General features: G+C 39.8%; 3 protein-coding genes across 9 annotated transcripts in view; 2 read left to right on the top strand and 1 right to left on the bottom strand.

Moving 5' to 3' along the window:
- The window catches only part of swap70a (switching B cell complex subunit SWAP70a), a 924,354-nt gene that overhangs the window by 733,325 nt on the left and 176,364 nt on the right, over positions 1–14,665 (top strand). The gene's annotated exons all lie outside the window — the stretch shown is intronic.
- On the bottom strand, positions 4,119–7,358 carry marveld3 (MARVEL domain containing 3). Its single transcript, XM_044029796.1, has 4 exons — positions 7,180–7,358; positions 6,118–6,371; positions 5,906–6,009; positions 4,119–5,492 (listed from the first exon to the last, which is right to left on the bottom strand). The coding sequence occupies exons 2-4, from the start codon at positions 6,366–6,368 to the stop codon at positions 4,882–4,884; spliced, it is 966 nt and encodes a 321-aa protein (XP_043885731.1). The 5' UTR covers positions 6,369–6,371; positions 7,180–7,358; the 3' UTR covers positions 4,119–4,881.
- Positions 7,799–14,665, top strand: part of usp10 (ubiquitin specific peptidase 10) — a 23,669-nt gene continuing 16,802 nt past the window's right edge. For 3 of the 7 annotated variants that reach the window (XM_044029758.1, XM_044029760.1, XM_044029757.1), the window contains exons 1-4: positions 7,799–8,046; positions 12,009–12,077; positions 12,845–12,890; positions 13,259–13,318. In XM_044029758.1, coding sequence (XP_043885693.1) covers positions 8,026–8,046; positions 12,009–12,077; positions 12,845–12,890; positions 13,259–13,318 — 196 coding nt within the window. In that variant the 5' untranslated portion in view covers positions 7,799–8,025. The remainder of the gene's footprint in view (positions 8,047–12,008; positions 12,078–12,844; positions 12,891–13,258; positions 13,319–14,665) is intronic. The other 4 variants (XM_044029763.1, XM_044029762.1, XM_044029761.1 and 1 more) reach the window with 3 other exon arrangements.

Here is a 14,665-nt window from a genome sequence, read left to right as displayed (position 1 = left end):
TCAAAACTCTGTGGTCTCTCAGGTCCTGGAGAAAAGCCCTGTGACTGAAACATGAAAAAGTGCCTATGATTCAGCCTGGAGCCCCCCCCCTTCACACACACACACACACACTTATTTAGCGATGTGAGCTTGTTAGTTGTATTTGCACTGACACAGCTTTAGCTCCTCTTCCCATAAATAAGACTAAAACATTTATATTTACATGTGAAGCAGAAACATTGTGGTTATACTTTTTTTGTTTTGAATCTTCATCTAAAATAATTAAATTCAGCCGCAGCTGCTGTCGTTTAGAGCAAATACAGATATAATATAATATAATATAATATAACAGCATGTCTGCTTTACTGCAGGGACGTCTGTCTCGCTGATGATGATCGAGTCATCATCGAGATTTTAAAAATACTACATCATGAAAGTTTTATTTATTTTTTAAGACTTAAAATATATTCAACCGCACAAAACGCAATATTGTGGCAAACCAAACACCAACCATTCAAAAAGTATATATATATATAAAAAGTATATATATATATATATATATATATATATATATATATATATATGTATATGTATATATATATATATATATACATACATATATATAAAAGGTATATATATATATATAAATAAAATATATCAAATTGAACGACAATATCAAACAAACTAAAGGGAAAATGAATGAAATGAATGTACTAACATGGTGAGGTGAGTTCAGACATATCACTGGTAACAATGCTAATGTTTCCTTCTGCTGCTCCAACAACACATATGGTCCTTTTCCACTGTGGTCACGGCACGGCACGGCACGGCACAGTCAGCGCTGTCCCTAAACACACCAGACTCCTCTGTTAAATATTGAGATTTTAGACATTTCTCTGGTTATTGTTGGAGATGAACCCACGTCTCTGTAACTCATCTACAGTTCGGCTTGATTCTTGTGTCAGACGTCTCTTCCAGTGACGTAGATAGTATCGCCTCAGCTCACTTGGAACCTCACCAGAGCAGGTACTAAATAAAGTATCAGGTACCAGGTACTAGAGTGTGCTAGTGGAAAGTGCCGTGCCGTGCCGAGTTGAGTCGAGTCGGTAGAAACACGCCAGTATATTACAGAGTTAATATCTGAACATGCTACCATTTTAAACGTCCGTCTCTCTGCAGACACAGTGACCTGTTGACCTTAGTTTTAGTCCGCACCGCTCACGCAACCCTGTGATATTTAACGTGTGTTATTTTTCTCTTATTATCAACAGAATCCAAGCCCAGATGATATTATTATTATTAGGCCTTTGTATAATTTGATATTATATCCGCCGTGTAGAACTTGGGTTACACACACACAGCAGAACTATGAGTAATAGTTTGTTATAATGCGTTGAGTGAAACATGAAGCAGCCTCGGAGAACTCGGCGTGTCCGTCCCTGAACTTCTCCACCTTGTGCCAAAAGAGAAAAGTGTCGGGGATTCTTTTTGTTTAGGACGTCCACAGCTGATGTGTCCACACGTCAGTGTTCCCTTTAAGCCTTAAAATGTCACACTGCTCAGTGTTTCTAAATGTTCCATCCCCTCGTGCTCAGTTTGTGACTCTGTCTTTGATTTTTGTTCCACAGGAGTGACTGGGTGAGTGAGTGAGTGAGTGACTGACTGACTGACTGAGTGAGCGAGCGAGCGAGTGAGTGAGTGAGTGAGTGAGACGTCGCTGATGAAGCCTTAACTGATGTGAGAGTCTGGAGCTTTGGTTGATGTTGTTTTCTTGAAAGGAGCAAACACTGTTAAAAAAGCACTTTGTACTTATAAATAGTTCTTTTCAGATTTATCTATATTTGAGTTATGGATCACCTCCTGTCTGAGAATACATAGCCATTAAAATGAAGATAATATAAAGTGACGCCACAGTCACTTTCTGTTCATATTTCCCATTTTAATAAATACGTCTTTGAACATCAGCGTCACAAAAAGCAGTTTTTTGTTTGTTTGTTTTTAAACTCGTGCGCCCGTGTTTTTACTGTCGATTATTTTCATGATTAATCGAGTCATCGTTTGTTTGTCAAACCTGGAAATAACGAGGTTTTCAAATGTCTTCTTTTGAGTTTTAATGCTTTCTTTGTTTTATGGAGCAAACAAAGGAAGAAAATATTCACGTTTAAGAAGCTGATTCAGAATCAGATTTCTTGTTTTAATCATGAAAAAAGCTTCAGACCGATTAATGGAGTAATTGTTTCAGCTCTAAACTGATTGATAACCTTCAGGCACAAATGAATGAACATGGGCTCCAAAATGAGCAGCGTGAGGATCTTTTTATTTTCCTTTTTATGCTTTTTTTAAAGTCAAATTATCATATCATGAGAAAAGTAAACGATTTTCAGTCACTTTATTGATCTTTTTTAATGTGTAAGTTTAACTGTTGACCACTGCAGGCGCATCAGGCGGCCACAGGGGGAGCTAGAGGAGCTGTAAGACAAATGATTGTGAATAATAACATGAGTTTGTGGAGCGGAGAAGTTTGAGACGTTTGGGAGATAAACGAATATGCAAACTGTAAACACAGAAACACAAACTGTTTTCCCACGTGTGTGAATATCTGTGAACATCCACACTGATGTGTCGTCATGTGTGGCATCTATGGCACCTTGAAAAGTCTGTGTGTGTGTGTGTGTGTGTGTTGTGTTGCTTTTTTATTCCTGTGTGAGTCTTTCTAATCCTCATTTTCAGTGTGCTTTTGTCATTTCAGGCATTTACTGCTGGTGCACACGTTGTTTGTTTCTGGTCATTTTCTGATGATATGCTCTAGACCACATGTGTCAAACTGGTGGCCCGGGGGCCACATGTGGCATGAATCTAATATCATAATGAATATCTTATATTGCCCACCGGCTACTAAATAGTTGTTGGCCCCGCTTGACCAGACTAGATGCTCATTGGCCCCCAGGTCATTTGAGTTTGACACCCCTGATGTAGACATTCACTCTATTGTCCTGGACCAATCGTGTACTAATCAGTGTGCATGTACATATGCCAACAGATACAGAGCGACACACACACACACACACACACACAGAAATATTCCCTTTAATTCTTCACAGGCCCACAGTGTCACTGCGCTGTGACACGTGTGTGTGTGTGTGTGACAGCTGCAGTGTTTCATTTATTACCTGCTGATTATTGATGAAGTGTAAAAGCATCATTTCCTCTCTGCACAACAACTTCAGCAAAAATGTCTTTGTGTGAATGTAAAACGACATGCACACATGTTGTCCGCGTGTGCATGACCGTGTTTGTGCGTGTGTGCGTGCGTGTGGTGAATGAAACTGACGGTTGTTAATCATGTGACCAAAGTAGCCATTGTTTAATTTCCCTGTACATTATTTTCTAGAAATGCTTGAATATTTTTCTTTCTCAATGCCAAGAAGCTGAAGCGCTTTATTTTTGTACCTCATTGTGTTCATTTCCTTCTCCACTGCAGAGTTTCTGAAGAAAACTGTCCCTTTATTTAAAAAGGTACTAATGATAAATGTATTCACTGTTGAACGCATGCCCTAAATGTAAGTCAGCATAAAAACACACCAAATGTGAGCATATCTAATCATTTCATTCTATTATGATTCTAGCATGCAGATTCCTGCGTATGTTTTGGTTTTATTTACAAGAATTCTGATTTAGGAACAGGACTAAACATGAGCCCTGCACTCTCACGACCTTTGAGAGTGGAAAGTAGTCGTTTTTATTTAAAAAATGCTGCTATTGTTAGTTTTAAGCAGACGAGCTGTTTTGAAATTAATTTTTAGCCAAGTAGCAATAAAACTTTTTACTGTGAGTTTCCTTTTTGTCCAGTGTCCATTTTGCTCACTATTTCATGATGATTTCCTACTAATAAATCTCATTAAAACGACACTGGTCAGTACATGACATGATGTTGACCATTTGTTTCGTCAATACTCTTAAGTTTAAAAAAGGAAAGTAATATTTGCCTTGGTTTCTGAAGAGAGTGAATCAGAGGAAACTGAGATCATTCTTGAGCACAGTATATATGCCATCTATTGGTAGGATTTTGAATTACATTATCCGTATTATAATGTGAAAAGCTGCAGTGACAACAAATGATATTTATTCTTTAAGAATATTTTAATATTTACGGCTATAAGAACTTTGAATACAAAACATAAAATCCAAAAATCATCCTCATCGTAACAAATATACATTTCACTACATTTAATGTGACACTTTTCCTTTAAAAACAGCAGAAACTGTATGAAGATCTATGGAATTCATCATGATTTTGGAAACGCAGACAAGGTCACTTTCCTAATAACTGATTTAATTTTCCTAAAAGGAAACATAAAACAATTGCACAACACTTTGATGAACAGTAACATGTATGTCATGTGTGTATATAATAACATGACACATTGAGTAGTTTAGTATCACTACACATTTACACAAGGCAAGACGCTGTAAACAGTTCTGTAAACTCGACGAGAGGCAACGGTGAAACATTCAATGTAAAAAATGCACTGAAGCATAAAAAGAGTATAAAAGCAGCTTTGAGTAAAGGTTAAAGGGGCCGTATGTTAATGGTGACTGACTCCGGTGCAGACTTAGACGGGTACAGGTGCTGCACCACTTCTGTTTCAGTTCTGATTTCAGTTCTGATCCATCATGGTTCGTACAGGACTGAATCCTCAAACTACCAAACGACACGGTGACCTCGAGTCTCCAGGGAGGAGGGGGAAGAGGATAACTAATATTTGATCAAATTACTGTAGATTAAAGTGCCTGTTTTAAACTTACATATAGCCCCTTTAAATATTCTAAACAAGATGCTGCGTTGATTCATTCATCAGAGTAAACAAGAGTTAATACAAAATAACAATAGATATAAAAAGTCTAAAAATGACTGTCCTCGTTTGCTCTTTGCTGCTTCCTGTCGCGCACTGACCTGAACGCTCTGACGGCTAACACTGCACCAAAGATGAAAACAAACACCCCGGTCGCCCCAAAGAGGCCTCCTGCGATGTCCGCCCCGTGCACCCGACACTCGAAGCCCTTGTGCCCTTTGCTCTTGTACATCTCCTCTCTCTCTGTGCAGATGGGATTATTGTAGGTTTCCTGCAGCTTAATGAAGTAGAAGGCCAGAGCGGGGATGTAACCCAGGCCGATCAGGAAGTTCAGCAGAGCCTCGCCCAGCAGCACAGGAGGGCAGCGGTAAGGGACGCGGAAGATCCCCAGGCCGAGCATGACAAAGGCGTAGATCATTAAAACCCCCCCGCAGGCCATGGCGAAGACGTACGGTGGGCGTTTGAGCTGATGGAACAGCCGGTCCAGCTCCTTCACTCGGTCTGCGTCGGCTCCAGTGAACGCGTTGGCGCCGCCAAAGTGATAATAGTAGACTCCGCCGAGGCTGGCCAGGTCACGGTAACCCCCGTTGTTGCTGTAAGGCACTCCGGCACAGATGATGATCAGCAGGTTCACAAATACCTCCATGAGCTGACACAGACCTGCGACACAACACTGACGTGACAAACTTGTGCATAAATGTTGCCGATACCTTTGGGTTGTGGACTTTGTCTCACTTTACTAACAAAAAGTTGCTGTATTCGCTCTCTTGACAGGAAACGTGGATCATTTCCTGTGTGCAGCACAGGAATGTCAGGTGTAAACACGCAGAGAGAGTCGTGTGGAGCTGATTATTAGATGATAATCAGCATTTAAGCTTAAGTTTAAGAACCTGGAAAAGTCCGATGGGATCACTTGTGAAAACCTTGTGTCTGCTCCAAATGAACCCATTTGAAAATACCATTGTGATGTGGTAACATTACATTATGACACAAGGACAATAACAAGTGATACCAACAAGCAATGTTTTCAAATGATTTAGACATTCTAGAAGTTAACAATTGAATATACTTGCCTCTGCTTGTTAAGATGTACCTCAGGTTGTAAAGAGCCTGTCTGTGTTGTTGCACATAATACTCGTCCTCCTGCTCAGCGTGGTGCACCGGTGTCTCTCTGGACCTAGAACAACAACACAGAGACAGAATTCAACATTTTACATCAAATGAAAACAAATAAATACGACACAAAGCGCCGGGCCTCGTTTACAGAGCATATAAAGTTCCTTACAGTTTGGAGGGTCCTTCATGCTCGTGTCTGTGGTCTCTGTAAGCAGCTGGCTCCCTGTGAGAGGCACTCGTCACGTCCCTCCTGTCACCAGCAGAGCCTCTTGTGTCCATGTCTCTCGGCCTCTGGTCGCGTCCTCTGCTGTCATATGAAGCGCGGCCTCCTCCATGAGGTGAATAGTCTCTGTCTCTGTCTCTGCTCTTGTTCTCCGTGTACACATCGCTCCTGTGGTGGTGTCTTCCCCTCTCTGGCATCTTCTGCCAACACAACATTGTGGACATGAATCCAGTTACAGACTTAATAAATAGAGTAGATTCTTATACCTCTCTGCAACTGTGGACAGCAAACAGCATGGTAGATGATTTAAGAGTAATGGCTGCTAAAGGTCCAAAGACAGGGGTTTCTTTACAGGGGAGATTTACTTTGCTCCAAATAAGATTAAATAAGATGATTTATGTAGTCAGCTCATCACTAAGCTCTGCAAAAAGCCTGGAAATGACCCGTTTATTCGAATCAGGTGTTTTAGAGCAGGGAAACATCTAGAACATGCAGGGCAGTGGGACATGTCCTCCAAAAACAGACAGAAACCTGAAAACAAACAGTCCAAACAGTGACACAGTTTTTGTACATATGTAAAATAGTTCAAATTGTACATCTAACATTGTTTCTGAAACTTGAAAAAATAGATACACTACCTTCACACACTGATAACTGGGATAACAATACTATCATCTTGAATTTCTACTGACACTTTAAAACAACTTAAGATAATTGAGCTTCACTGAGATGGAACCAGACATTTGAAAACATCCCATAACTGCAATAAAACAAGTCAACATGCTGTCTGTTACAGACTATATTGGATATATATATACATATATATATATATATATATATATATATATATATATATATATATATGAGATCCGATCCACTTATTATTTTTGTTCCAGTTCGTGGGAACCCAAGTTTCACACGCAATTCACGATCTTCAAAAATACTTTTACGCATTAAACTTAAATAGTCGATGCTCGTGAATACAACGCGTACAACAAGGGTTCTTACTTTTAGACGCTGTCAGCGGAGAGTACGTGTTTTCGTTTACGTCGAGGAAGCAACATCAACAACAGACCACCTTCTTTATTTCCTGTTTCCCATTTCCTTCTCCCGTCGCACACCTGTGATGTGCCACGCCCACTCGTCTCTGTACCGTAACCGTTGACTTCCACCAAATGATGACAACATACACATGAAGTTCATATTAATGAAATAATACACACACACACAAGATGAAATTCACTCGTTTCCGTTTGTTAAAGAACTGAGGAAGCGTCACATTTATTAAAAACAACATTCGCCTCAGTCATCGCTCGACTTCCAAAATCAAAAACCTGTGATTTATGATTCAACCCGGACGTGAACGTACGCAGCTCACGCGGTCACGCTCGTGAAGCGCGCGGCAAAGATGTATTTAAAGTGTTCCGGCGAGGCGTGCGCGTTTCAAAATAAATGTCCAACATCGGTTTGCTCGCTTGTTGGCGCAAAGATGAGAGAGGTCAGTCCGTCCACAAAGAGGGCCGGCTTTTATTGTGAAATCCGGGAGGAGAGCAAAGCACCGGAAGTGTTGCTGGTTATTCCTCGGGCTCACGCTGCCTCTACAACCGACCGCGCGCTGGCTCGGCTAGCAAGCGAGAAAGATAGTGGACAGAAATGGCGGTGACGGCGGCGCGAGCAGCATGAAGTGCTGATGCGTTACATGGATCGAAACGACCGACTGACAGGACAACGTTGGAAAAATGACAATGGCGTCGAAGTAGGACACCGTTTGTGACGGTCATTTCACAGCTACAACACCTCCCCGGGAGAGTTTTCGTGTTGCCAGCGGAGGAGAGAGAGAACCTCACCGGGAGCATGGCTGCTCACAGTAACCAGGTAGCTAGCTGGCTAACGTTAGCCTGCAAAACAAGTCCAGCCGCACGCGCCGTGCTCTTATCCGCCGAGTCACGATCGCACCACGTTTCCTCATGTTCAGGCCTACACGCGTGTCTCCCTCGCGTAGCATTGTTAGCAGCCACGTGTTGTTGCGCGTAACTCCAGTCGTGTCATTGAAAATGGAACTAGTGAAAAGTGCTTGCTAATGCCCCCAAGCCCCATTGAAACACCAGCACGGCAGCTAACAGGGCCCCGGTCTCTCCATTCAAATGAGTCGGTGCTAATATTTACCACCGTTTCTCTGATTCAGACAAACCACATGAAAATGACACGAATCGCAAGGGAGTCACGCGCCGGTGTGAAATGTCACAAGTGTCTCGTGCAATTTCTTAGAGGAAAGTAAGCATGAAAACTGCTGCGTGTGTGTGTGTGTGTGTGGCCCACCTGCTCACACAGGCCTTCTCCTACCAGCGCAGATCACAACAACTTAGTCGTTTTTCTTAAAGAAATCTGTACATTCAGGAGAGACGATGACGCGTCGGCGTGTTTGTGTGACACCATTTGTGTATAGTTTGCGTGGATGAAACGTTTCCTGGTGCTCGTTTAGCTGTTAGCACCACTGCTGTGCACAGGTGGTGCGCTGATAGACTGCACTCAGCCCGCTAGCTACTTAGCTCCATGGAAATGCGACAGGAGGCCTTCGTTAATAGCGACGCTTTCTTCTCGACATGGACACAGTTAGAAACAGGGTCGAGCTCACAAACGACAGCGCAGCTGAGCGCTTATATCGTTGGTATCGCGAAGGAGCGAGTTCAGCGCCATATCTGAGGGAGTTAGCTGTCATGTGCGAAGGCCCGTGGTGAAGTCTCACTGTGCGTGGAGAGGCATGTCAGCTCTGTAGTTTATGCTAGTTGGATGACTTGAATTTAAACGTACACACTTACATCTACACAGTGAACATGTCAAATGGACGTTTACGTGCTTCATCGGCTTCAAATTGTGAATGACCGTAGAAACGCAATCCAAAGACAGAATTCTGCATGCTTTCACACTTCCTCTTCTTCCCCGCTCTTTCCTTATCAATGATGTCCCATGTTCATACCTATATCTAATTGTTCGTCCTTTCCACAATGCCATGGTTTCGGTTAGAATCTGTTTAAACGCGACAGAATGAATGGCATAGCATGAGAGTTTGTAAATTGCCAAACTTAGCAAGTGACAAAACTCCAAATTAACAGTTTCCTTATATTCTGGGGCAACCAGATTTGGACTCCTGTCAAGTATTTCATTTGGTGTTGGCGACCGCTTTTCTTGCCAAACAAATTCTGCACAAAAGCATGTTCTATTAAAAAAAAAAGTCATAGAACCTGAACCAAGGCCAATCAGTCCCCCGGTGCCAATACACTGTCCTACTCACTCTCTTAAGAGTGAATTTAGTAAAACAGGTCATACTGGAATTGCCTATCAGGACTGGTTTGTATCAGTAGCTGCTGATACAGAATGGTAATTTAATTCCAACAATTGGCAAAATACAACTGCAGACAGCAATATTCATCTTATATTTTAATATAATCTTTCCGCTTTGCAACCATTTTCCCTTATTATCTTAAAAAAATTATACACTACACTGGAAGTATCACTAAGATATCCTGTATTGGTTAGAGTACATTTGAGTTGTACCTACGTGGTTGTAATTATGATGAATTGTGATGATAGATGGGGTGTTTCCTTACATTCAAGGTCATTGCAGGAGCTTTAAAAACAACAAAATAAATGACATTATCCTTGGTTTAATTTTAAAAATGAATGATGACACAGTAAGGTGTTGTGAATGATTGACCATGTAGCTGTCGGGCTTTGTTTAATTTGCATTCATGCTGAAGTGCCCTCAGCAGCATTTCGGTTATTGATTATTTGCTGCAGCATATTTTGCTCATATTGGGAACATGTCGTAGCTCATGCCTTTTTAGAAAACTTTCAAAACTTATTTTTTAGAACATGGCAACTGTAGTATTTTCCTATGGACTCAAACTAATAAAGCAGTGCAAAGGGGAACTTCCTTGCAGAGTTTGAACGTGTATTACAGCCAAAAATGGATTCACGCCCCTTGAATGCAGTCAACCAGAAGTTTGAGAATTAACCACATTGGCTGTGTTCATACATTCAATACCAGTTATAAATCTGGAGTACCAGTTATAAATTGTGTTGATTTGATGTGCCATTGCACCATTTTACTGTATTTGTGATATCTTAACATCCAAGTGTGTAATGTATGAAATGAGCTGAACTTCCCATTCAGTTGTCACAACACTTACAATATGTAGATCCACCAGTCAAACAATTAAAAAACATTTAAAAGATCAAGTTATATTTATGCTTAACAGGGATTGTGTGGGTCTTTTGCAGGGAAATATTACATTATTTGTTTAAACTATCAATTAATAACCAAACTTTCCACTGTATAGACAGAAAATAACTGGCATTCTTTCAGAAATTGCATCATTTTAACTGTTCAGCTTGTGACGAAATGTTTGCTCAGGCACTACTGGAATGTAAAGATAACATCTTTCACCAGCGGCTAGCCTGAATGACAGCAATTCCTTTCTTGCATTGTCATACTTCTCCATAGTTTAAAAAGTTAACCTGTTATTACGTTAAGTAAAGCTTTTAAAGATTCACTGAAAGCTCAGGTGTAGTTGTTGTGGTTGGGGTGAAAAATCGATACAGTGAAATATCACTTATAAGATTTATGGTTGCACGTGGGGCCAAATTGACCTGCTCATAAAGTAACACAAACCTTTCTTGCTGACATTTGAGTTTCAGTAAGTAATAGTCAACAATTAATTGGCTTCTTCAACTTCTCAGTATTAATTAATTGATTGATTTGATTTTTTTTATTAGTAATTTATTTTTTGGCCGTATTTTCCAGCCCAACATAGTCTCTAAAGTGTGTTGAAATCATACAGATGGCTAATTTGTTGTAATCCTCAGTCCAAACGAACAGTAAGGGAAGCTTAGTGTGGTACGCATGGCATGCCTGCAGAAAGAAGCTAAGGGACATTCTCTCTGTTGTGATTGTATTAGCGATCCTGAGGCCATTGGATTATGGCTGGCTGTTTGTTGCTTGTGGTGCCATTTCAGCAATGTGGGGCCTTGTTTGCAAAGAGTTACATATGCTTGAGTTGCACTTTCTTTTTTCTATGCCCCTCCCCTTTGACGTTCCACTGTTTATCACACTGAGAGGATTAACGTCGTAGCTAGTGAGCTTGGTTCACCTTTCCTCAGTGGCTTTGTGTTTTTCACGTCCATTTGGACACTTGGGTTTCACATTGCAGTGTTCCATCTGAAGCTCAAAGGGTCATCTGTCAGGTGTATTCCAACTACAGCTAATATAATGCGTAACAATAAAAATCATAACCGCGGATATAGCTGTATAATGGCTATTAAATAGGGACGCACGACATTGGACTTTTTGCCGATATGCGATATCAAGTGTGTTTGGGCCAATGAACGACACTGAATCCTGCGCGATGATTATGATGAGTCATTTAGAACGTCCCACACATGTCGGTTCAACAGTGGTTTTGATACCATGACTTTATTACTAGATCACCTCTGCATGAAGTCAAAATGGTCAGAGAGTTGATGGATTCGCAACTGTCTATTTGTCTGAAAGCATAATTCAAGGCAGAGGTTTGAAGAGGACCTATGCTTATTTGTTTATTTAATCGGGCTACAGTGTAGTAAATTCAATATCAAATATTTTAATAATTGACTGATTTTAAAAATTTATTACAAATTTTAAAACTTATACATTTGGGTGTGTTTCAACATTTTATGTACCAAACAAATCGTGCATTAATCGGTCATTAAACATTAGTTGCAGCCCTATTTGATTCATGCATGATGTCATGATACAATTTTGTCCCTTTTTTAACCTTTCTGTTGTTTTCTTCCTACAGTACATCTTCGGGGAATTCACCCCTGATGAGATCAACCAGTTTTTTGTGACTCCACGATGTTATGTTGAGGTAAGGAGATTGGTTTATATGTAACAGTACCAGCTGTGTTTACATGATGTGGGTGGAGTGTTACACAATATACATCAGGGTTGGGAATCACAGGGTACGTCAGGACACGATATCCAGTACATGGTACATAATGCCAATAATATTACAATTTGGAACTGTGATAATCTGTATAATCCAAGCCAATGACCTAGAAATACTTAACAATATCTGTCTAACTAAATGAAAAAAATGTCCGTGAAAAGTGCAGGATTTCTTTATTTATTCACTACATGGAGAACAAAGTCTATGCAACTCTATGTCCAGGTAACCTCTGCCCAAGTTGCCCTCATTCATTTGAATGAGGGCACAGGAAACAATATATCACCAAATTGATATTTTGACCCACCCCAATATACAGTTAGCAGAAAGTATTATTACACATTACACACTTGTGGGAAAATACCCCCATTTCCCTGGTAGCTTTCATATTGAATATGCTTCAATGTGTTGATCTCCTATGAGACATAGTGGCACACTGTTCATTTTTCTGTCATTGATTCCAGACTGTAATGTTTTAGGTTTTCTGTTGTATTGGTTTATTATTGCTATCAAGGTGTTACTACTACTACTACTCTCAAAAACTGTAGTAGGTAATTTGTTATCTGTGACTAACATGAGTTTATGTAATTGTTTGCTGCCACCTTTGTCCAAGTAATGGCTTGTAAGTGACTATTATGAAAATGTAATTCCATAATGTGTAAGTTTTAATGTTGCCTTCCCCCCCCCAGCTTCCTCCCTTCAATGACAAAGTCCCATGCGTCAGTCAGTCTTCTGGTATGTATATTTCATAAACACCAAATGCCACCATATTAGCATCAGAATTCACTACGTTCTGTCAGGATCCTTTGGTTACCTTGCTTTAAATTTACATCGTATTTGTACTTATTCAGAGCAGGTTGCTTAGGGTCCAGGCTGAGCTGACCCATGTGTTTTCATACATTTATAGATGAAGTTACTATTTGTTTTACATATACTACACATATATAAATGCAAATATTGACTACAACTTGATAATCAATCATTTTTATTTTCACCCCCTTTCAGCCACCAAATGAAACATGTTTTAGTAGCCACCTTTTAATTGAAATTGTACTCATTTGAGCATGATATTTGCCTTACCTTGATTTGTATTGATTATTTAGGAAGTTACTGCACTCCTGCTGTACCTTATATTATGGAGTCTATGGGACTGCAGGTTTGCGGTGAGTTGAGGTGTCTGAACACCCTGTGGCTTGACTAGCTGTTGTACGTTTGCTGTAAAACTCAAATCCAGGTGTCAAGAACTGGTGGCTCTCTTAACCTTGCGCCTATATTCTTTCTCTTGCCTGTTGGTATAATCTTTAGAGCTTTGCATGCTCAAGATACTGCGAAGTATCTTATCTTCTCTTGCATATAATGCATTTTCACTACTGCAGGGCTCTGAGTTGAATTAAAATCTGATTTGATTACCGTATAATTTTAACCGTCACAATAGTGTTGTTTCATGTGATTGCTAACCTATACATATTGAGACTTTTATTGTTATGGGTTGACTGCAGAATGCATTTTACAGTCATGAAGTTTGATTTCAGTAACACTAACAGATGATCTTCTAATCTCAGTAGAGGAAGTAACTGCTGTTTTCATACGCCCTTTTTAACCCTTTCAGAACACTAGGGTTTACTGTTTGCGTGGTCAGATTGCTGTGTCATAATCAAAGACTTTGGTGATTGTTCTGATTTACTCTTACTCACTAATGTTTTGTGTTTTCACTATTTTCACTTTACGACTCTCGCTGCACAGTACCTAACAATTTAAATGGCTATACAACTTTGTCATGTGATGATGATGTACATTGAATGAACATGTAGTGTTGAAATACAGATGCACATTGCGTCCCTGATACACTGGATTATGAAAGTATCCAGACGGGTCCCTTTCAGCATTCTTCCAAAATGATGTTACATTCTCCTAAAATCAAGATGTTGATTTGAAGAGATTCAAATATATAGAAAAGCACAAATACAATATGCTCTATTTAAGATAGAAATAATGGATTACTAAATTAATCGTCAGCTATTTTGATAATTGATTATTCAGTTCAAATGTTTTTTCAGCTTAAATGTGAATGTTTTCTGGTTTCTTTGCTCCATGTGACAAAGAAATCATTAAACCTCAATCATTTTGGTTTGTAGACAAGACATTTGAGAACGTCATCATTTCCAGGTTTGGTAAACGCACATCAACAAGTACTCCATTAATGGAGAAAATAATCGACAGATTAATTGATTATGAAAGTTATTGTTACTTAAGGCCCTAATCTCGATACAGTTCCTCTGTGCAGAGTGCACCGTATAGCATATCATTAAGACTAAAATTCCTCTTTCTTATGCTTTTGAATAAATGTGCAATTATCAGTCCATCATTTTACAATTTTGAATCCTGATTTAAAAATTTAAAAATCCAGGACAGCCAACATGACTGGCACAGCTCTCAAGTCTAGTCATTTGATGGCTGTCTGCTATTTGTCTGGCAAATAAAAAACTATCATAAAAGCATGTCAAAGACAA

The sequence above is a fragment of the Solea senegalensis genome, linkage group LG7 (assembly GCF_019176455.1).
Source record: "Solea senegalensis isolate Sse05_10M linkage group LG7, IFAPA_SoseM_1, whole genome shotgun sequence".
NCBI lineage: Eukaryota > Metazoa > Chordata > Actinopteri > Pleuronectiformes > Soleidae > Solea > Solea senegalensis.
The sequence above is the reverse complement of the archived record's forward strand: the minus strand, read 5'-3'. Positions and strand labels throughout refer to the sequence as shown.

Bases quoted from the DNA above. Each gene is read 5' to 3' on its own strand.
- marveld3 (XM_044029796.1), bottom strand. From the start codon at position 6,368: ATGCCAGAGAGGGGAAGACACCACCACAGGAGCGATGTGTACACGGAG. The intron at 6,010-6,117 runs GTAAGGAACTTT...TTGTTGTTCTAG, and splicing joins CATGAAGGACCCTCCAAACT to GTCCAGAGAGACACCGGTGC. The intron at 5,493-5,905 runs GCAAGTATATTC...GTTGTGTCGCAG, and splicing joins GTACATCTTAACAAGCAGAG to GTCTGTGTCAGCTCATGGAG.